At 46.4% G+C, this 22,736-nt stretch overlaps 1 protein-coding gene across 1 annotated transcript; it reads left to right on the forward strand.

Annotated features, from left to right (window-relative positions):
* The first annotated feature begins 573 nt into the window (after positions 1–573).
* Positions 574–21,566, forward strand: PATL2 (PAT1 homolog 2). The gene is made up of 17 exons (XM_024132720.3): positions 574–1,095; positions 7,022–7,413; positions 13,011–13,101; positions 13,705–13,934; positions 14,552–14,632; positions 15,350–15,492; positions 15,987–16,058; positions 16,288–16,429; positions 17,701–17,821; positions 17,919–18,016; positions 18,231–18,284; positions 18,385–18,512; positions 18,654–18,813; positions 19,328–19,468; positions 20,136–20,233; positions 20,798–20,947; positions 21,390–21,566. The coding sequence occupies exons 2-17, from the start codon at positions 7,354–7,356 to the stop codon at positions 21,406–21,408; spliced, it is 1,788 nt and encodes a 595-aa protein (XP_023988488.1). The 5' UTR covers positions 574–1,095; positions 7,022–7,353; the 3' UTR covers positions 21,409–21,566.
* Positions 21,567–22,736: the final 1,170 nt, after the last annotated feature.

Below are 22,736 nucleotides of genomic sequence, written 5' to 3' on the forward strand. Positions count from 1 at the left end.
CCGTCCTCCGCTCCCCCTGCGCGGGGGAAGCCAAAGGCCCCGCGAACCAGCGGAAGAGAACCCCTCCCCCATCTCGGTCGCTCTGTCCCGATCCACCCGGTGCGGGCGTGCCAGAGGTCCCCTCCCCCCATCCCGGAGAAGCCGGCGTCCTGGGCTCGCACCCCTCCCCACTCCCCACTCCCCACCCCACACCGCCTCCACAGCCCGAGAGAAAGCCGCGTGGTACTCCACCGAGCCGGGAAGGAAAACTTGGGAGCGGCACCAGGGGGTACGGAGTTAGTGCCCAGTGGCTGCGAGCGGGACAAGGACGGGCTCGTGGAAGAGGGAAAGGGAGGAGGGGACACTCACGCGGGACGGCGTCCAAGCCAGACACCGAGAGCAGCCCGAGCAGGACCAAGGTGACGAAGGGAGCCATCGCTACAGAAGCAGCCCGGGTGGCGGAGTGAGGGCCCGATCCCGCGCCCGCTCTTATAGTCCACGCCCAGGCCGCCAATCAGAACCCTGCCCGCAGGGTCGTCACCGGTCTCCTAGCGAGCGCGGCCCGGGCAGGTTAGAAAGAGGGACTTCCCGGTTTTCAGTTTCATTTTCTGATAAGCCTCGTGATGCTTAGGAAGGCAGGGTTGAACCGGGTGGATTCGCTGTCTGTACATCGGCGCCCTCTTATCAGGGTTGCGCGCCCAAGCCTGGGGCGCGGGCCGCCCACCCGAGAACTTCAGCCTGGAAGAACCTTCGCTTTTCGGAATAGCACGAGAAACGCTAAGACACTTGCTCCCCGAGCATGCCCCAGCGAATTAGGAGCCTAGAACCTGGTTTTCGATCGGGAAAACTGAAGCCCAGAAAAATTAATAAGAGGAAGGACAGAGATTGAATGGTACTGGGCAGAATCAGAACTTGGGTTCACAATTACAGCCCGGAAATACGCTGTAGGGCTTCTGGATTCTTCGGGCAAGAAAAGTCGTCCAGAAACCTCGAGGCCTCATGAGGACAGCTCAGAGAACCGTCCAGAGTGAAGGAGAACCTGCTTGCTTACTGAGTCCCTTCAGGGAAAACCCTGTGCGGAGAAAGGCTGACCTTTATCTTGCCCCTGTCTTTTAGGTAATTTTCTTTGTTTTGTTGATTTGTGGGGAAATGACCCCTGATAGTAAAAGGTAAAAGCAATAACTGCTTAGAGCATTAGACTTTCCCGACCCCTTGAGGAACATCATTCCCTGCGAATTACCACACTAGAATGGTGCTTGGCATGGAGTAAATACTTGGTAAACTGACTGAATGAGTAAATGGATGGATGGATGGATGGATGGATGGATGGATGGATGGATGGATGGATGGATGGATGGATGGATGGATGGATGGATGGATGGATGGATGGATGGATGGATGGATGGATGGATGGATGGATGGATGGATGGATGGATGGATGGATGGATGGATGGATGGATGGATGGATGGATGGATGGATGGATGGATGGATGGATGGATGGATGGATGGATGGATGGATGGATGGATGGATGGATGGATGGATGGATGGATGGATGGATGGATGGATGGATGGATGGATGGATGGATGGATGGATGGATGGATGGATGGATGGATGGATGGATGGATGGATGGATGGATGGATGGATGGATGGATGGATGGATGGATGGATGGATGGAGGGATAGATGGATGAACCTACGAATGAAGGAACGAACGAACATGCGAGGAAATACGTGAGTAAACATTAGGATGTAGGAATTACCCCGTTACATTTTTATGGATAGGAAAACAAAGGCTAAGTGTTAGGTTTCAGACGGGCCTGATTCATTTGTCATTCGTGCTTCAGACACTTGGAAATTAGAGGACTGGGCAATTTTAGTGAGAATTTGGGTTGCATCTGCTGTGGGCCCGGCCAAAGAAGTTAGGCCTACTGACTCTAAGAGCGTGTCAGTGTTAGACTCCTTAAGGAAACCTTCACTCCAGAGATAGCATAAAAAGATGCTGACATCACCTGGTGGCTGAGTCCACGGATCTTTTCTGAGTGGAACACTCAGAAGAGGGAGTGAACCATGGGGACGGGGAGGGGCAGAGATCTTGGAAATCACCTTAGTTTGCACTTGAAGGGAGTTGGGAGGTGCTTCCCCAAAGAGCACAACAAATGTCATCTGGATTTCTTTTACATGTTTTTAGACGTTTCAACTATCCCTACTGTGGTGGTTGTGTCTAAACTAGAAAAAGTAAGATACTCTCCGCAGACCTAATGAAAGGAGATAATGCACAGAGAGAGCCCCAGGGAGCACAGAGGGAGTGTTCAGTAATGATTAAGAAGTGTACTATGATTATTGATGCTAGTTACCTATTTTTTCTACCAGCTCTCTATAACTCTCGAAATGAAAGAATAATGGTTAGGCATAAAGTTATGAGTAAAGACACTCCTGCCCCTCCCTTTTGTTTGTTTGTTTGTTTTTAACTCATTTGCGGGTTCTTAACGCCTGGAATGTTAGTTTTGAATTGTTTTCTAGTGCCTTGGGAGTATAGGAACAGACAGGGTTAGTGGTCACCTCTATATTCCTTGTTTACCACACCACAGACAAATACTGGAGTACTTAAAATTCTTAAAAGATAGAATCTGATCTATTCACTTGGAAAACAAGTTTTAAAAACACTTTCTTAAAAAAACAGTGAAGACAGAGAAAATTATATTTTTTCAGTTTTGTTTTTTTTTTTAAGGAGACCACTGTTTGCCTAGGAGGGCAAACTTCTGGAAATGTACAAACATGGCCTTTTAATAGTGTTATCTCCCATTAGTGGGATGAATGACGGAATTTTTTTTTTTGGCCTAATGACTTCAAAAAATAATTTTTACAATAAATGGTATTCATAATAGTAAATATTTTCTGAATGTGGAAGAACTGGGACTTCATACACTCTTGTTGGGAATGGAAAATGGTACAACTACTTTGGAAAACAGTTTCACAGTTTTTAAAAAAGTTAAACATATGCTGGCCATATGACCCAACCACTCCAATCTAGGTATTTATCCAAGAGAAAATGAAAGTGTATTTTCATGATGAGGACTTGTATAAAACTGTTCAAAGCAGCTTTATTGGTAACAGCCAGAAATTGGAAACAATCCAAACATCCATCAACAGGCGAATGGATGAACAAACTGTGACAGCTATCCATCCATATGATGGAATACTATCAGCAATAAACAAGGCATAGGGGCTTCCCTGGTGGCGCAGTGGTTGAGGATCTGCCTGCCAATGCAGGGGACACGGGTTCGAGCCCTGGTCTGGGAAGATCCCACATGCTGCGGAGCAACTGGCCCGTGAGCCAGAACTACTGAGCCTGCGCGTCTGGAGCTTGTGCTCCGCTACGAGAGAGGCCGCGACAGTGAGAGGCCCAAGCACTGCGATGAAGAGTGGCCCCTGCTCGCCACAACTAGAGAAAGCCCTCGCACAGAAACGAAGACCCAACACAGGCAAAAATAAATTAATAAATTAATAAATTTTTAAAAAATCATTGAATAAACAAGGCATGAACTATTGGTACACAGAATAATGGATGAAATAATGAGGCTGAAGGAAAAAAGCAAGACCAAAAAAGAGTATGTACTGTATGAGTCTTTTTATTTACAACTCTAGAAAAAGCAGACTAATCTATGTAACAGAAGCAGATGGTTGGTTTCCAGAGGGTGGAGGGAGCAACAGGAGCCTAAGGACACTTTATCCATAATCTTGAGTATGATGATGCTTTCTCAAGTGTATACATGTAGTAGAACTTATTAAAGTGTATACTTTAAGTGTAATTTATCATACGTCAATTATACCTCAGTAAAGCTCCTTTTAAAAAGAAATAACCTAATAAGACTCCGCGCTTCCAGTGCAGGGGCCATGGGTTCAATCCCTGGGCAGGGAAGGTTCACATGCTGTGTGGTGCGGCCAAAAACAAAAAAGATCTGAAATGATGTCCCGTCCCATCAACCACAAATTAAGCTTTGAGATTATAGAGTCACAACCTTTCCCTGGCAAACCCCTCAAATACCCAGCCACCATATGAAAGAAAAACTGTTCAAAATGTAATGTTACACATTTTCATAATATTAAACATTTCTTCTGTTAAAAAAAAAAAAAGAAGTTTCCAGACCCATCTTGTATTTTCTCTGCCCCAGCACTGGAATCAACCATTTTTCCAAACAAATTACCCTGGGATCATGATTTTATTAACCACAGATTAAATTTGTTCATTATGCTTTCTTTAGGTTAATATGAACTGGGTTACCTGAACACAGCATCCTGGGTGTGTTATGTGCATTATCTTCAATCCTCATATTACTGCTGCAGGCTGTGTACTATTATTACTGCTGTTTCACAGATGGAGAAACTGAGGCTCAAAGCTCAGTTCGTCCATACATGTGGAGAGTTTGAGCTCAGGTCTGTGGGCCTCCAAGCCCAGGCTCTTTTCCCTGATGGAGACTGGAATTTAGGGAGGGCATGAGGGAACTGACAAGTCCACATCAACATCTAGAAGGATTGTGATGGCTGCCTCAGAGGCTGCGGTGGACATGTAACGTGTCACTCTGGCTAGACTGAGTGACATTTCCCACAGCTCCCTTCCCTGGGTGGGTCACAGGAGAGGTCCTTGCATGCCTGCCACTGGCCCACCTTCCCCAGGGTTGGGCCTTCAACTTCAACCCCTAGGCCAATGGTGTGTGTTTGGCTCTGTGAAGAGCAACCTGGCAGTAAGAACTGACCTGGGTTTCAGCCTGTCTGCACGGGCTTGTGCCTGTGGATTCCAGCACGTTCTTGCTCTCCCACTACCTTACATCCGTCTGCCCTTCCGACAGCCTACCCCGTGGCTTCAAGCTCCAGCATCAGACTCAAGGATACGGCCTTCCAGAGACAGCTTAAGATGCCCCTACAGTCACCCTAAGTTCAGACACTTGTGACAAATCCTTTACTCTCTGTGGCCGGGTGTTTCCACTTGAACCCTAACTGAATCAGAGGAGAGCCAGTGGTTCAGAGCAGGTGGGCCCTTAGAGCTCAGGGCCTCCAAGGGTCACCAGCATCGGGGTCCTCCCGCCAGGCCTGCTCAGGTCCAGCTTTCCTATCTGTCCTGCAGCTATCAGTGGAGGAGGAGGACAGAGTTCCCCAAGCTGGTGCTGACAACAAAAAGCTGCAGTTACCTACTGAGTCTTACATAAAAATCAGATGCTCTGTGTCATAGAGGGTATTTTAGTAAATGGGCATCCTGGAACTGGGGCACCCTGGGGACAAAGTTGGTGCTGGGACTCCGTGGGTGGGTACCACCACCAGGATGGGGTCATCCGCTCCTCAGGAGCAGGGCTGGGCCTCAGCATCCAGGGTGGGACCCTGCTCCGGAACTCAGTTGGGTAAAGAGACACAGGTGAGCTGGACATCCGTGATGGCCAGACTCTGCAGCTCAGGCCTGGGGTGGCCACCAGGGGGCGCTGAGGCCATGCCCAGATGGCAGTGATGTCCCTAGGGGCGTCAGGGTGCCTGGGAGTTAGGAAGAATCCAGGGAAGAGGAATGGGGGTCTCCAAGGTTGCAGGGCAAATGCCCACTGTATCTGTAGGAAACTTTGGTGCTTTGGCTCCATCTGCTCCACCTTGGGCAGCTGGAGCACACAGCTGGGTTGGTGCCACCTGGGACCCCCAGGAGGGCTATACTCGTTGGAAGGCCTGAGGCTATCACCATGCAGGGTGGGAGGCTGGATGTGGCAGGCCTCAGCTGCGTGAGGATTTCTGTTACTCCTTCACTGCTTACCGATCATGTGACCCACCGACCCCTGTTCAGGCCTCAGTTTCCCCATCTGTACAATAAGGGGGTGAATTGGAAGATCATTCAGGTGACTCCCAGCTTACCAGTAATAATAGAGATGATGGTGATGATGGTGATGGCGGTGCCACTTGCCAAGAATTCATCATGTGCCAGACTCTGCACAAAAGTCATTTAATTGGGACTTCCCTGGCGGTCTAGTGGTTACGACTCCACGCTTCCACTGCAGGGGGCGTGGGTTTGATCCCTGGTCGGGAAACTAAGATCCTGCATGCCACGCGGCGCAGCCAAAAAAAAGAAAAAAGTCATTTAATTTTTGCTGTAGCCTGGCTTGGTCAGGAGCCTTGGTCCTCCCCCTCCTACCACTGCCCCGACTGAGCTGGGTCAGCCCCAGTGATGTGGGCCCAGCTGGCCCTGACATTTCTGGACTATTTCTCCGACACCAGGCACCCAGTGGGCCAAACCACTCCTGCTGTACCTGCTGTTGCCAGTGCTGAACAGGGAAGGAGAGTAAGAAGAGGAGCCCTCGAGTCCCCAGGACAAAGGTGCCCCAAAGCTTTGGCTTCTTTCTTCTTAGCCTGGCCCCAACCTATCCATCAGGCCTCAGTGTTCACAGCAGTCATTCAGGTTCTACAAACATTTACTATGACCTTGCTAGGGGCTGGGCACTGGGCTGGTCTAGGGAAATTATTTTCTCAAGGAGGAAAAGTTTAAGATGTTTCACATGTTTACTTGTTATTTGTTTTTCTTCTGTGCATTTCCTGTTCCTAGTCTTTCAGCCAAAGTCCCTGATGTAGCAGAGAAGGAGTTTATTTAAAGAATATTGCAGGACTTCCCTGGTGGTGCTGGGGTTAAGAATCTGCCTGCCAATGCAAGGAACACGGGTCGGAAAGATCCCACATGCTGCGGAGCAACTAAGGCGGTTCACCGCAACTACTGAGCCTGCGCTCTAGAGCCCACGAGCCACAACTACTGAACCTGCATATCACAACTACTGAAATCCGTGCTCTGCAACAAGAGAAGCTACCTCAATGAAAAGCCCGCACACCGCAGCAAAGAGTAGCCCCCGCTCTATGCAACTAGAGAAATCCTGCGGGCTGCAATGAAGACCCAACACAGCCAAAAATAAATTAATTAACTAATTTTAAAAAATAAAGAATATTGCTAAGCAAAATGTTATCAACTGCTAAGTAAAGGATACACAGAAGTTAATTTTATTATTCTCTCAACTTTTTGTAGGACTGAAAATTTTCAAAATAAAACACTAGGAGGAAGAGGGTACTGAGGACACAGAGGCCCACAAGTGTTCAGAAAGTGATTGCAGCTCAATCTGGATCTCTCCCGTTCTCTGACCATGCTCCCAGCTCTGAGGACAATTGACACCGCTATCTGGAGGTTCTCAGACAACTTGGATGAGTCCACCTCTTCCAAAAGGATGGGTGACAAGAGCCAGCCTGCTCCTGAACTAGCCTCAGCTCTTCTGTACAGTGACTTTCACCTCAGTGGAGATCAACTACCACATTTCAGATAAAGCAGGAAAAGGTATTGATTTTCATCTTGCCTCTCCAGGAATGAAAACCTCAGTTTATGAACAGAGAAAATCAGGTAGAGTACACATGGTGGACACTAAGGTTGGTGACTATACATTCAGCACCATTTCTGAAAGGTGACTTCTTCTGAATTAATCCTGGATAATATGGGGGAACAGGACCAAGCATAGGAGGAAATATATTATAGGCACAGATGAGTTGGATATGAAACCAAAAGACATCCTGGAACCATCGTCAGCATCAAATCAGGGTTAGGCAAATGTAGTCATCCACATTCTGCTTAGAGCATTTAAAGCTCATGATCAAAATTTACAAGGAAGCAACTTTGATAGAGTTGAGTTCTGATCCATGAACAATTTAATGGTCATGGTAGTAGTGTCAGCCATTCAGGTTTTATGCTAATACATCTTTTTGAAAGTAAGCAGGAAAGTTGAACTTAATACTCCCAACTATCTAACATGAAAAAAAAAAGATGCTGAAAAATGCAATAAACTATCACTGTCACTGTCATTAATAGTCTCTTCCAACTTGTTTTCAGGCAGTCCTACGTGTAAAACAAATGTAATTTAAATGTGAAAGGAAAATCTTCACTTTTGTCTGTTTATGTAATCTTATTCATTCAATTGTAATTCATTCAATTTTGTGTAACAGAAATATTTTAGAGCTTAGGTATAATTCAATGAAACCCTAAACTGCACTTTCCTAAGGTGAAAAAGTTTTCCAAATATTATAGGTGATTTAAATGAATGAACATTGAGACTTCCCTGGTGACGTAGTGGATAAGTCTCGGCGCTCCCAATGCAGGGGGCCTGGGTTCGATCCCTAGTCAGGGAACTAGATCCCACATGCATGCTGCAACTAAGAGTTTGCATGCCGCAACTAAGGAGCCCACCTGCCGCAATTAAGACCCAGCGCAACCAAATAAATAAATATTTAAAAAAAATAAAATGAATGAACATTGAAATGAAGAAAGTAAAATTTTTTTTTTTTCGGTACGCGGTCCTCTCCCGTTGCGGAGCACAGGCTCTGTACGCGTAGGCTCAGCGGCCATGGCTCACGGGCCCAGCCGCTCCGTGGCATGTGGGATCTTCCCGGACCGGGGCACGAACCCGTGTCCCCTGCATCGGCAGGCGGACTCTCAACCACTGCGCCACCAGGGAAGCCCGAAAGTAAAATTTTTAATAAATAAACAAACAAACAAACATTGAGACTAAATGCAGCACCCAACAATCTCTTTTTAAAAGTTTCACTTAACCAGGAGTTTCTTTATAGATGTGACAATTACAGATTAATCACAGAAATTGAATTACCTGATTATAGATTGAATATAGATTTGGAAAACAAAGTCTCAACTTTTCTTTGTCTACATATGCACCTGTCCTATAATGTAAATAGAAGCATAGTTTTGGGAAACAATATCATTTTTGAGATTTTTATAACCAAATATTGTAATTCAACATAAAATAGTTAAAAAATAGTAGTTTTATATCCTTAGCCTATATTCCTCAAAGGTCCTGTCTTTGGTCTAAATATCTGTGTCCCCCCCAAATTCATATGTTGAAATCCTATCCCCCAAGGTGATGGTATTAGGAGGAGGGGGCCTCTGGGAGGTGGTTATGTCATGAGGGTGGAGCCCTCATGAATCGGATCAGTACCCTTTTAAAAGAAACCCCAGAGAGTTCCCTTGCCCATCCCTCTTACCATGTGTGGATACAGTGAGAAGGCACCATCTGTGAACCAGAAAGTGGGTTCCAGACGCCAAATCTGCTGGCACCTTGATCTTGAACTTCTAGCCTCCCAGAACTGTGAGAAATAAGTTTCTGTTGTTTATAAGCTACCCAGTCTCTGTATTTGGTTATAGTGGCTCAAATGGATTAAGACACATGTCGATAATTAATTAAAAATACAAAGTCCTATTTATTTAAATTAGGACGAATTTTCCTTTTAAAGAAGTGAGAACATGGTAAAAGATTTCTCAGTCTCCACAGGATGCAATGTTCTGTTACAAGATATTCAGCACATAATTAAGGATAAGATTTTAAAAGTAAATGTGAGAGAAAATAGCTATTTTATTTTTATATTATCCATCAACAGTGTTATGTTAATTTTGACATGGGTGCTGATAGGATAATATTGATTACCAGCAGTTGTGAAGGAAATATGGATAAAAGGATCTGGGTTTAACATAAATATCTCTTTTTCTGAGTCCTCAAAATTCAGAAACATTACAGAGAATCTTCACCTAAAAGTCCTTTTAAATAATTTTTAAAGGTAAATATAAGATTACCAGATCAAAATAAAGTTCTTTTGACTTTGTTTATGGCTCTTTGTTTATGGCTTTATTTTTTGACACTCAGAAGCTGGACATTTTTATGTAGGCAAAATTATCAGTCACCCTTCATGGCTTATGGTTTGGGATCATGGTTAGAAGGGCCTTCTCTACTCACTCCACATTTAAAAAGAAATTTTTACACTATTTTCTTTGTATATTTTTGAGGTTTAATTTTTTTTTTAATATTTAAAACTTTGCTCCATAAGAATTTACTTTGGTCTCCAGGTTCTGGTAACCACTCCATTCTCTTGCCTAAAGTGGTTACTACCGTTACTAGTCCCAGGGTACTGTACTATTCCTTACGATTGCACTATATTTTTTCTATACATTTATAAATATCCTTTTATTAACATTCTATCTTAATAAATTTAATTTTATTAAAATTATCCAATTTCAGTGTCCTATTTTTCCCTGCAGAAACCCTGACTTATGTGTGATGTTTTGAAAAGACTAATAAAATATATAGACTCTGGGAAGAAGAAAAAAGGAGGGGATAATGTATAAATAATGTTAGAAGTTAAAAGGGGGACAAAGTACAGGTATAGCATGGATTTGAAAGATACTCTTGTACTGTGAACGACTTTATGCCAATAAATTTGAAAACTTACAAGGAATGGACAAATTCCTAGAAGATATATAATTGAACAAAACAGCTTCAAGAAGAAATTGAAAACCAGAATAGACTTACAACCATTAAAGAAACTGAAATAATGGATTAAAAGTCTCCCCATAAAAGTGGAAGAGTCCTTAGGTGTTTTATTCAGCAAATGTAAACATTTCCTTTTTTAAGTATTTATTTAGTTAGTTGCTTGGGGTCTTAGTTGTGGCAAACGGGCTCAGTTGCGGCTCGCTGGCTCCTTAATTGCGGCATGCAGGCTCCTCAGTTGTGGCATGCATGTGGGATCTAGTTCCCTGACCAGAGATTGAACCCAGGCCCCCTGCATTGGGAGCACAGAGTCTTACCCACTGTGCCACCAGGGAAGTCCCAACCTTTGTAATGTATCTTTTTTTTAAACTGAACTATAGTTGATTTATAATGTTGTGTTAATTTCTTCTGAACAGCAAAGTGATTCAGTTATATATATATACACACACACATTTTTTAAATATTCTTTTCCATTATGGTTTATCACAGGATACTGCATATAGTTCCCTGTGCTATACAGTTCTAATATATCTTTTATCTGATCCAAAAGTCCTGTTAAGCTGTCTGTACTTCTTATTCTATTATGGGAAGTTCTAAGAGTCCATGGGTAGCATTGCCTCATTCACTGCCTATGCCTCAAGGCTAGCACAGGCTTGGCTTAAACTTAGCACAAACTATGGCAGAAAGCTAGAAAATCGAAAGGTTCAGTAGACATACAAGACTTCAAAAGGGGAGGGGACTTTTACAAAAGGCTCTAGGTCCCAAGTGAAACTTCAAACAGCCAAGAGAGGGCTGTAATGTTGCAGACTACCCTTAGTCCACCTGCTCTGGTACTAGTTGGTACAAGGAAGTGCCTTCAAAATGAAGTTCTGCATACAGCAAATGAATCTCCCCCAACACCTGGTCTCTATAACAACCCGATAAATCACTTCTGGAACCCTGAAAGTCACCATTTGGCCCTTTAAAAAAAAATTAATTTCTTAATTTATTTTTATTTTTGGCTGTGTTGGGTCTTCTTTGCTGCACACAGGCTTTCTCTAGTTGCGGCGAGTGGAGGCTACTCTTCGTTGCGGTGCCGCAGGCTTATCACTGCAGTGGCTTCTCTTGTTGCAGAGCACAGGCTCTAGGCACGCAGGCTTCAGTAGCTGTAGCACACGGGCACAGTAGTTGTGGCTCACAGGCTCTAAAGCGCAGGCTCAGTAGTTGTGGCGCACAGGCTTAGTTGCTCCGTGGCATGTGGGATCTTCCCAGACCAGGGCTCGCACCCGTGTCTCCTACATTGGCAGACAGATTCTTAACCACTGTGCCACCAGGGAAGCCCACCGTTTGGCCCTTTTGATAATAATACCAGGGTAAATGATTAGGGAGTTATTGAGAGAAACAGCTGAATAGCATTACCAAAAAGGCCTGAACCCAATTAGATATTTGAAAATAATGGCAATAACTTTCAAGCTATTTAAATTTTTTCCCTCATCCATATTGTTCTACCTACAGCAAAACTTTTGAAAAGAATATTTTTCTTTAGAGGCACCAAGAATCATGGCCCTATAACCATGACAATAGGGCCCTAACTTGCATTTTTAATGTAGAGAATTAGCTTCATTTTTAATTTTATTCAGAAGTTCTGTAAAGCCTGTGTGCTTCAGCTGAACACAGGATGTGGGCACAGAACCCAGAATTGCTGAGGGGCTAGATGAGGTGCAGATGGGTCTCAGGTTTTGCCACCAGCAAAAAGAGTCTGAGGTGCTTGTTTTTGTTGTTGTTTCCTTTTCTTTTTAGTCCTGAGCTTCTGAACCAGTTTTCCATTTACAGCAGCCAAGAAGATATGGGATTACCTGTGTAACTCATGCAAAAGTGTTTTTACCTTGAAGATCTGGCTTCTATATTCACAGGGGTCCCTCGTCAGTAGGAGTGCTTAGTAGACTCAAGCTCAAGCGGACTCAAGGACACGGTGAAGGTCAAGCATCACCAGGTGGACCTTAGGGATCCACAAGCACCCTGCCCTGAAGCACTGAGAACTTGGCTGCTCAGTAATTGCCTCAAGATCCACCCAGGGATTTTCTATCCAATTTAATGGATCAAAGCTTAGGGATTGAAGAGAACAGAACCTCACAAAATTCCTATTAAGGGTGTAGAAAACAGGGATCCTCTTTTTAAATATCTGCTCACAAATAGCAATCCCAATAAACTGTACTCACAACCATGGATGGATAAAAATGCACTTTAATCCTCTTGCCCTTTCAAGGGTTTTCTTTTTCATGATTTTGTGTTCTGACATTTCTACCAGGATGCAGTGGTTGGGGATGCTGGCCCTTTAACAAGGGACCAGGGGAGGGGCTGGGAATCTTAAAGCCAGGGGCAGCGAGCCTGCCTGGCCCAGGCCACCATGGCTAAGCTAAGCAGGCAGGACAGCCACAGTCCTGGGGTGGGTGTTGCCACCCAGGCAGCTGTGAGCCCCCTCCCTGTGCACAGACCGAGGCTGGTGGTGACTGTGTAGAAGTGCTTCTCCAATTCCTAGCCCTGCTTCTCCTTTCTGTCCCTTTGCAGGACAGCTCCCTAGAGCTGGGCTAGTGAGGTCATAGGGTGGAGATTTAGGGCAGTCTGAGAGCCCAGGGTCCTTGCTTGGGGGTGACCTTGGCTGTTTGGGTGCCACGCCATCCTTACCCAGGACAGGGTGTCTGGGTCTCTTCCTTTTCCCAGGTTTACCTTCCAGAGGCTGACAATGCTCTCTCACCAGAGGAAACAGTCATGGAGCAAGTCTGCCAGCCCGAAGAGATGAAATGCCTTCAAGGTAGTATCACCAAGTGGTCTGTGGGATCTGATAAAAGGCCCAGGAGTGCGGCAGTTTGATGGTCTGGTTCAGTGGATAGACATGGGTTTGGATGTCCAGAATTGCTGGGAGTGATTCCCAGCGACATCATGACGGTGACTGAGACAGCTTTTACGGGCCCTGTATTTTCCTCACCTTCAGAGAAAAATGATCAATACCGGCCTTGTGTGGTTGTTGTGAGAATTAAACGAACAGATAGGTGTAAAATCCCTGGCACGCTAAGGTTAAATTGTCATGAGTCAGGGCAGCTGGAACTTGGTTGATTAAAGAGGCACAGAAAGGGCTGTCAGAGGGGGTGAGCAGGTAGAGAAGCCTGTGGTGGGACTAATGAGGCAATGGAAGAGGGGATGAAGAAAGTGAAAGTGATTGGCACCCGCCAGGTTCTGTTTGCTCTAGTGGGGATGGTTAGAGGCGCCCTGGGGTAGTGAGGCTGAGTTGAACTCATAGAACAAGAGAAGATGTTTGAAGATGGTGCTGGAGATGGCTTGTGAACAGAAGTGCTACAGAGAAGCATCCTCTCTAGACCAGACCCTTCACAGCTGAACCCGTCTACTTCCTCCTCAGGCACCCACTTAAACCAAAGCCCAGGCAAGTCCTATGACCCCTTGGCTCTTAAGGAAGTGCTGGTGTGTGCCTCCCAGTTGGAGGAAGAGGAACAAAATGAAGAAGGGAGGGAGGAGGAGCTGGACCCAGATTTAGCCCCTGACCTGGAGGAGGAGGAGGAGCAGGAAGAGGAGGAGGAAGAGAATGATCTCGGGGATCCAGCTGTCCTCAGTGCTGTCCGTAACATCCAGGTACCATAGCAGGAAGATGTGGGGGAGGGTTGTCCTGAACTGTCTGCATCTCACAGGCTATTGCTACACATCTCTCTCCTCTTCTTCACCCCTTTCTAGGTGGGCTAACACTTTCTCTTTCAGGCTTGAACCCCAGTAAAGACTCTCTCCTTCCTTCCCTCCTTTCTTCTGTCTCCTACTTCGTTTCTGATGCTGCCCTCACCTGAATCCAGGTCCTAGCAGGGCTGTGCATCACCTAGAGATGCTGGCCCTGCTCCTGGTGGTGAAAGTGAGTCATCTTTGACCCTGGGCCCCTGTGTCTTCCCAGTCCATCCCTGGTCTTTATTCCCTTGGATTCCCCCAGCAGCTGGAGAGACACAAAGAAGTCCCATGTAGAAATGAAGTTACTCAGACCCTGCTTCAGCTTAACTCCTAAGATGCCAGTCTGGCTTCCCTTCAGTGGAAGGAGAGGGGTCTTGATTGTATTGACTTTGAAATCGAGGGAGGGCCAGGCTGCCACTGTCCTGGGTATTGGAAATGGTTGGAGCTGCTGCTCCCCTCCCCCCATTAACACAGGTGAATGTAGATGATGCCACAGGGGCTCGTTTCAGCCTGGGGTTTCCTCTCTCTCATTCCAGAAAGGTCTTCTCAGCTCCCCTGGAATCAAGGCCCCTGGTGTGCTGGGGATGTCGCCTGCTTCCTTGCACTTTCTGTGGCAGGTGAGTCACTCCAGTCTCCATCCTGTGAGAAATAGGCTGGGTGTTGAGAAGCAGCATGCCGCCTGTCCCTTATTTCCATTATGTTCACTGTGCCCTTGACCTTGCTCTGGAGATGCAGCGACCAAAGTGAAGTGTGGGTAGGAAGGGGGAAACGCCCCTTATGCGGGGTAGCTTGGTAAACAACAGTGGTGGTACTGGGACAACTGGCCTTCCTATGAAAAGGACGAACTATTCCATCTTACAGAATATAAGCAGCACTGAGCCTAGTGCTAGAAAGAGCATATGGTCTGGGGTAGAGCAATTGCCAGAAATCCAGCAGGGAGAAGAGAAGGGAATTGCAGACTAAGGAGGGCTTCAGAGGTGTCCGAGAAGAGCTAAGCATGGCCCCAGTGGCTAAAGACAAGATCTGAGTGAACGCTCAGAGAGGAAAGGGCAGGGAGTTGACTCGAACACAATGGGGAAAGCACAGGCCTCCACCTTGTCAGGGTCCATGGAGTTGCTCCCTAGGAGGTGACAAACCTGTTGGAAACAAGAACAGGAGCCACAGTCTGGTGTCCTCACAACTGGCTTGAGGGGCCCCAAGATGGCAAAATGTTGAGTGAGGTTCTTGAAGGAAAAGGCAGGTGAGACCATAGAGGCAGAAAGGCAATCAACAGCAAAAGCAGGATTCTGTTGGTGGAGATGCCCTTCTCCCAGACCCTGAAATTCCTCTCCCAGACCCTGGACTACCTGGCACCACTTCCTTTCCGGCCTGCCTTTCCCAGCACCAGCACTGCAGCCCCGCACTTCGGACCTCAACTGCCCTCGCCAGACCCATCTGTCCTCTGCAGCCCGTCGACCTCATGGCCCCTTAGGCTCAGGTACTGGTTTAGAGTGCCCAGTGTCCCAGGGTCTAGGAAAGGCTGAGCTCTTCTCCAGAAGTCTCAGGAGGCATGGCTGCCCCTCTACCAGCTGCCACAGAAAATACTTAGAGAAACTCACTAAGAGAAGGATGTGGTAGAGTGCAATTCCTTCCCCTCACAGGTAAGGAAATGGAGGCCCAGGGACTATCTGAGGTCAGCCAGCATGGCAGAACTGAGAGTAGGACTCAGAAGTCCTGACAACCAGGCCAAATGGTTTTATAGTGTGTCTGGATTTCCTGCAGTCAAGTTTCAGGGAAAACCGTATCCTGGAGGGGAGGTAAGCCCTGCTGAGCTAGGATAGTGATGCTTCATGTGGCTGACGCTTGGGCAGGGTCATAAGCAGGTAGCGTCCCTTAGATGTCTGGCTGAGGTTCCCAGAGACTAAAGGAATGGGGGCGGGGGGCTGAGAGCTTGCTCCCGCCCAGCCCAAGTTTCTTTCTACGTCTTCCCAGTCATCTGACCCAGCTCCACCCTCAGCACCAGCGGATCTTGAAGCAACAGCAGCAGCATGGTGGACCACCAAGGTAAAACCGAGAGGAGAAGCAGGATTAAGGGGAACCCCCTGCATGCTGGAGTTTCCCTTGTGACAGAGCACCTCCCCCAGACCCCCACCAGTTAAGCCTCTCACACCCTGGCCCACCTCTGCACTCTGCTGTCCTCCCCTGACATCCCGCTCCGAGCTCTCCACTCCTTGGGGGAGTTCTCTGTGGCAGGGGTGGGTAGGTCTAAAGGGACACTCCTCCTGGCTTGAAGTCCCCCAGCCAAGAAGCCTTGGTCTCAGCAGCCAGACCCCTATGCTAACCTCATGACCCGAAAAGAGAAGGACTGGGTGGTAAAAGTGCAGATGGTTCAGCTGCAGAGTGAGAACCCCCGCCTGGATGACTATTACTACCAGGTGAGCCCCAGAGGCTCTGCCCAGCCTCTGACCTTGGTGTCAAATGGGCCTGACTCCGTGGGTCCTCTGAGACTCTCCCTTCCCCTCACAGTGGCCACATCCCTTCAGGTGGGAGGAACGATTGCTAAAGGATGGGGGTCATATTTCTACACTTGACATCCAAACTCCTTCCCCTTCTTCTCCTAAATTTCAGCCACATGGGATTAGTTATGATACCCCAAACACACTCTGAGGTTTCTGTCTCCGTCCTTTGCTGAGAATTTCTCCTATTCAGTTGGCAAATGAGGACTCTCTCATCTTTGTAGACTTTGGTTTCTCTCAGAAATGACTTGTTATAAACATTCATCTACTTACTTTTTACTTTTTAAGATCTAAAACACAGGGAACTTTTATAAGTAATGGGATTCAATTTCTTGAATTGAACAAATGCTGGCAGACTTTTGAACTCCTTTCTGTCTGCTTCCTGTCTGCCCTCTGTCCGTGAGTTTTGGGTTGTCTAAGTTGTATTTCAATTTCTCTTCAGCCTCCATGAGACCCCTACTGAGGTTTCCACCTTTATCTCCTTTCTATTGACATTACTTTCTTCCTTTCTTCCCACCAGCTTCAAAACCCTCTGCCTTCTGCCAGGATTGCTTGAATGTGATCATCTTCCACTCTTGACTTTTAGACATTGCTCTTCAATGAAGGAGCTGTATTTAAATCCTTGTTTGTCTCTCAGTCAGTGGCTTTATTTTAGTTCTGGATTTCACAGTCTTACTTAAGATATTAGAGCTGCTCCACAAATCCTCACAAGCGTAGAACTGGCCTAGAGGCCGATTGAAATAGTGTTCTCTCTCTACTTCAAGCTGCTGATTGGTCTTTGTACCATCAGATAACTCTGATTTTGGAGAGCACAGGTAGGATCACCAAATTAAAATGAGGAGGGGGAAGGATAGCGGTGTCCCATGTGTAACCTGGAATAAAGATTGCAGGAAGGTTGCAGACCCTGGGACACGTTTGCTTCCTGGCTCTCTGCTTTGCTCTCTGCCTTTCCATCAGATCTGGCGGTGGTACTAGCTCTTCAAGTCCTTAGGATGGGGACCCTAAAACAGGTGGCATGAGGCCTAGGGTGCCTTAAGATGCATTATAGTGGCTACTATAAGTCCCTAAGGTGCAAGGAGCATTTCTGGAATGAATGCTGTAGGCAAGGGTATGTTAAGAGTTTGCACTGCAGAGCCCTAACTCTAAGTTCAGCCAATGAGTATACATTTGACTAATCCATGGACTCTCAGGAATATTATCAGAAACTAGAGAAGAAGCAGGCAGATGAAGAGCTGCTTGGGCGAAGGAGCAGGTTTGAGTCCTTCAAGCTGGTCACGCCTTACATTCAGAAGGCGGAGGCTTATGAATCAGGTAGGACTGGGGCTGACCTGCTGGGTTGGGGTGGACATCTGGGTATACACAGGTGGAAAGCAGAGGGGCGCGTGCCTGGCTGACTCCTTCCATGCAGTGGTTCGAATCGAGGGTTCCCTGGGCCAGGTAGCTGTATCAACGTGTTTTAGCCCTCGCCGAGCTATTGATGCTGTGCCCCATGGAACTCAAGAGCAGGTAGGAGCGTTATCTTCCTACAGCCTTTTTCTCTCCCCTGTTTTGGAGAAAGGTCTGGAACACTCTCATGCTTGAGTTCAGGTTGTGACTTAAGAGTGAGGAACAAGAGTGATCGGGCTTTGTGGGTCTAGCCTTTCCAGATCACGTTCTAGCTCACCTAGGCTTGGGCTGCTGCTGTGGAGGTGTGGCTGACAGCCAGGGACTCTTTGTCTAGGAGACAGGAGCTGCAAGCAGTCAGAGGCTTCAGGTGTTGTACCGGATTGAGAAGGTGAGACATCAGCCTTAGCAGTGAATTCCTTACCTCCCTTGGGAACAGGATATACTCACATTGACCCCTTCTTCCTCCCTCCCCACCCTCACATTCCCAGCTGTTCCTTCAGTTACTAGAGATAGAGGAGGGCCAGAAGGATGGGCCCGCACAGCCCTGTGAGCAGCAGAGAAGCCAGCTTGAGAAGCTCTTCCAGGCCTTAAAGACCCAGGAACAGAATAATCTGGAGTGAGTGTGTGTGGGGGTCACACCTCAGCCCAGGAAGGGACGGCTCAGCAGAGACAGTGGCTTAGCTTCTGCCTCTCCTTTCTGGCCTGTGGCCCTTTGCTCTATGCAGATCCCTGCAATGCTCTCCTATGTCACCTGTAGGGAGGCAGCGGATGGCTTCCTGCAGGTGCTCTCCGTGAGGAAGGGAAAAGCCCTAGTGGCCCGGCTGCTCCCCTTTCTGCCCCGAGATCGAACTGTCAGCCTTCTTCTGGCCATCACCCGCCATCTGCCCCTCCTTGTCAAGAGGGATGTGGCTGATCAGGTACTGTGGCATTGAGTGGAGGAGAGGATGGTTTTGTGGATGAGTTAGGAATGTTTATTCCTCCTCCTCTTCCCCTTCCTCCTCCTCCTCCTCCTTCCGATCCCCACCCCCAGAGAAGCCAGAGAAGGTGCTAGGCAGTGAGGAGTGTTGACCCTGCTACCCTCAGGTGAGGGGGTTACAGAACAAACTACCACAGGAACAGCTGATCATCTTCAGGCAAATGAAGAAAGGAAAACCCACGGGCCTATGGTTACACAGGTGTGAATGTGCTCTGGAGGTTGAGAAGCTCAGGACTCCCTGATAAGTGGTGAGCCCCATAGCTACTTTGCTTAGGGAAGGCATCCTAAACAGGTGGGTATTGAAGGACCAGTGTTAGGGATGGAGACACCTGAGTGGTGATAGGCCTGGTAGGTCTGACCTGACCAGAAGGGGCCAGAGGCAGGTGAGCAAGGAAAGAGACCGGAGGTAAGGTCGCCGAGGAGTCAGAGAGAGGCCCTTACTGACCTTCTTGCAGGCCCTGCAAATGTTATTCGAACCACTGGGGAGATGTATCAGCCACTTGACCTTCCATGAACTCCTCCAAGGACTTCAGGGACTCATGCTGCAACCACCTGGCTCCTCAGAGCGGCCAGTCACTGTGGTGCTGCAGAATCAGGTAACACGCATGGGAGGTTTTTGTCTTTCCACAGGTGGCTCCAGGTGCTACCTGGAACGGACCCAGGGTGGGGCTGCTTTTTTAACAAGCTCCCTGATGGTGGTGCTGCTATCACCTCTAGATCACAAGTCACCAAACATTTTTGATAGTGAATCCCTTTTACCAAAAAAATGCTGAACTATACCACCTGTGTGTGTTTATAAATCATATACATGGAACACTATACTTACCTTAGGTACATAATAAATACAAGATGAGACTCTAGATGTGAAAGATCTCATATCTTCTAATAACCTAGTGGATTATATTGTGAACCCCTCTGAAGATCTTTGCCTAAAGCAATGCCTCTTAAAATGGGCTCCACAGCCTACCTGCGTCAGATTCCTGGGTCTGTTCCTGATCTTCGGTCTCTGATTCCGGGGGCGGAGCCCACAAGTGTGCATTTAATCAACTCCCCAGAGGAATCTTTTGGAATATTCAGAGCAGTGGTTTCCTTGGAAAGGGCTCAGAGTTCTTGGTCAGCCAGTATAAAACTTGATGGGTTTATGGGTGTTGGACTCCATTTGTACCTGTGAACTTGCCCTTTTAGTTGGGAAATAGCAGAGCCAGGGAAGCACTGAATGCCTAGGGTATACTCATTTTACTCTGGATACTTTATCACTTGCAGTTTGGAATATCTTTGCTCTATGCCCTGCTGAGTCATGGGGAACAGCTGATATCCCTGGATTCTTCCCTAGAGGAACCCAACAGTGACCACACAGCTTGGTAAGATCATAAAAGCCTTGTAAATACTATTTCAGTACCCCTGGGATGTATAGATTGAGCCAGATGAGATGTTTTCTGAGTGATTTATTCAAGCACCAGGGAGGAGGTTGGACAGAGAAACAGAGTTGTAGCTGTTCTGCCCTTTTTTTTTTTCTATAGTGCCGTAGAATGTTGTCCCCTATGGAAGGCAGTGTAAGATAGACTCTAAAGCTTCTCCCTTTAATTACTCACAGACCTAGGGGTGAATTCTGCTTCTGTCACTTATCAGGAACATAACATTGGGGCATATTATTTTACTTTCCTTAGCCTGTTTCCTCATCTATAAACTAGGGATCTAAGGATAAGGGTACTAACCAGTTAGTAGATCTAAAGATTAAATGAGATGGAAGATGTGTAAAGCATTAAACATTGCCTGGCACATACCAAATGTGCAAATGTTCTCTCTTAGTTGCTGGAGGTACAGAGGGTGATAGTGGTGGTAGAAAGATAATAAGAAGCCTGGACCCTGAGCCTATTTCCTACATGCATACAAAGATGCTGATGTATTACTTCTCTGCCCTCCAGGACAGACATGGTAGTTCTCACTGCCTGGGAGATAGCTCAAATGCCCACAGCCTCTCTGGCAGAACCCCTGGCCTTCCCCAGCAACCTTCTTCCTCTGTTCTGTCACCATGTGGACAAACAATTGGTACAGCAGCTGGAGGCTAGGATGGAGTAAGTGACTGTGGAAACAAGGTCATAGCCCCCTCTTTAAGCCCAGACTAGGTTCTGTCACTTCTCTACTACTTTTAAACCAAGAGTAAGGAGGATAACTTGCTTTTAGAAGTATTTCTAGACATTGGTACTTACTGAGTAACCAGTCTGCTCCAAGTTAGGGTCGTGGGGCCTGTTTCTTCAGCCAAACCTTTCCATTTATTCCCAGGAACTTTGATTATTTATCATGCTAAGCTATCTGAGGGTAAGAACTAGTTTGAGAAGATGAACTGTTCATTAAAGAAGTATTTGAGGGACAACTCAAATGTAAATAAGATGTAAACACAAACAACATGTAGGTCATCTCTCAGAACTTACCATCTGCTGGAAAGAGACATATTAATCACATCACACAATATTTTAAAGGGAAGTTGTTTGGAATTAACACCTCTTCTCTTTGTAGGTTTGCCTTGATCTACTGATCAGGTTGTTCCGGAATACGTATATGTGGGAAGAGTTTAATGATCAGACACTAGTTGTGTATGGGTTTTGCCTAAAGCGATCCAGAGTCTGAAGACAGTTGTATGCCTTGATATATTGGTGAACCCTGCCCAAAACCTTTTCTTATGCTTCAAAAACTATGAACTATGTGCCTAAAACGGCATGGCAAAATGACGTATAATTAAAAAGATAATAGAATGAAGTGTGGCAGTTTGTTTGTAAGTTAAGAAAACAGCTTTCATTATACCTCCTATGTGTGAAGCTTCAAGTGTCCTTAATGTAAGGGACAAGTCCTTGTTATGTCTAATAGACTGAGCTTGGAAGCTGTTCCACTGTTGACGTTTTTTATAAGTAGCCCTAGCTGAGCTAAGAGTGTTTTATATAAATATCTCCTTTGAGATATGGGATGTTTGGTTTACTTTGACAACCAAGGTCATGTACTCATCAAAAAACACGAGTCCCTTTTATGAACCAGGTACCATTTTAGGTGGTTGAGAAACAGTGGTGACCAAGGAAAAGCTCCTGCTCTTCTGAAGCTTACATTCTGATTGGACAGGAACTGACAGAAGACATCAAATAGTATTAAATACCATGGTGAAAACAAAATTGGGGGATGAGTGACTGGAGTGGAATGGAAGGCCTGTCAGTAGAGGTTACAATTAAGCTGGAATCAATGACAAGTATTCCATGCAGAGGCATTAGTGAGCACAAAGCCCCAAAGTGAGAATGAACTTGGTGTGTTTCAGAAAAAGAAAGAAGGACAGTGTGGCTGAAGTATACAGGTAAGGGGGGTAGGGTGATAAGGTAGGAGAGAGGTAAGCAGAGTACACATCTGTAAGCCATGATTATTTTTTAAAGTCTGGATTTTTAACTGCTGGGAAGTCAGAATTTTAAACAGGGAAGTGACATGATGTGATTTTGTTTTGAGAAGATCACTCTGATTGCTGATTGTTAGGGGAACAGGATAGAAAGCAGAGAAAAAAATGTTCAGACGTTTTTTTTTCCAAAGCTGGGGCAAGAATTGAAGAGCTTTAGGGACAGAAAGAGAAGAAGTTTGGAAAAGGTTTTGGAAGTAAGAGTTGACAGACATTGCTGATGGGCTGGATAAGGGTGGTGGTGAAGAATCCAGCATGACTCCCAGGCAGAGTGAATGGTGGGTGCCCTAGACTAACGTGGGGAAAACATGAGGAAAAATGCATTGGGAAGGGTTATAATCAACATTTTAGACACTTTAATATGTCCTGTTAGAAATCCAAGTAGATATATCAAGTAGGTAAAGAGCAGTCTGGAGGTGAAGGAAAAGGTCAGG

This window comes from Physeter macrocephalus, chromosome 11, assembly GCF_002837175.3.
Source record: "Physeter macrocephalus isolate SW-GA chromosome 11, ASM283717v5, whole genome shotgun sequence".
NCBI classification, from domain to species: Eukaryota; Metazoa; Chordata; class Mammalia; order Artiodactyla; family Physeteridae; genus Physeter; species Physeter macrocephalus.

Coding starts and splice junctions, on each gene's coding strand:
- PATL2 (XM_024132720.3), top strand. CDS start 7,354: ATGAAAACCTCAGTTTATGAACAGAGAAAATCAGGTAGAGTACACATG. Junction 7,414..13,010: donor TACACATGGTGGACACTAAG/GTTGGTGACTAT, acceptor TCCTTTTCCCAG/GTTTACCTTCCAGAGGCTGA. Junction 16,430..17,700: donor TGGATGACTATTACTACCAG/GTGAGCCCCAGA, acceptor ATGGACTCTCAG/GAATATTATCAGAAACTAGA.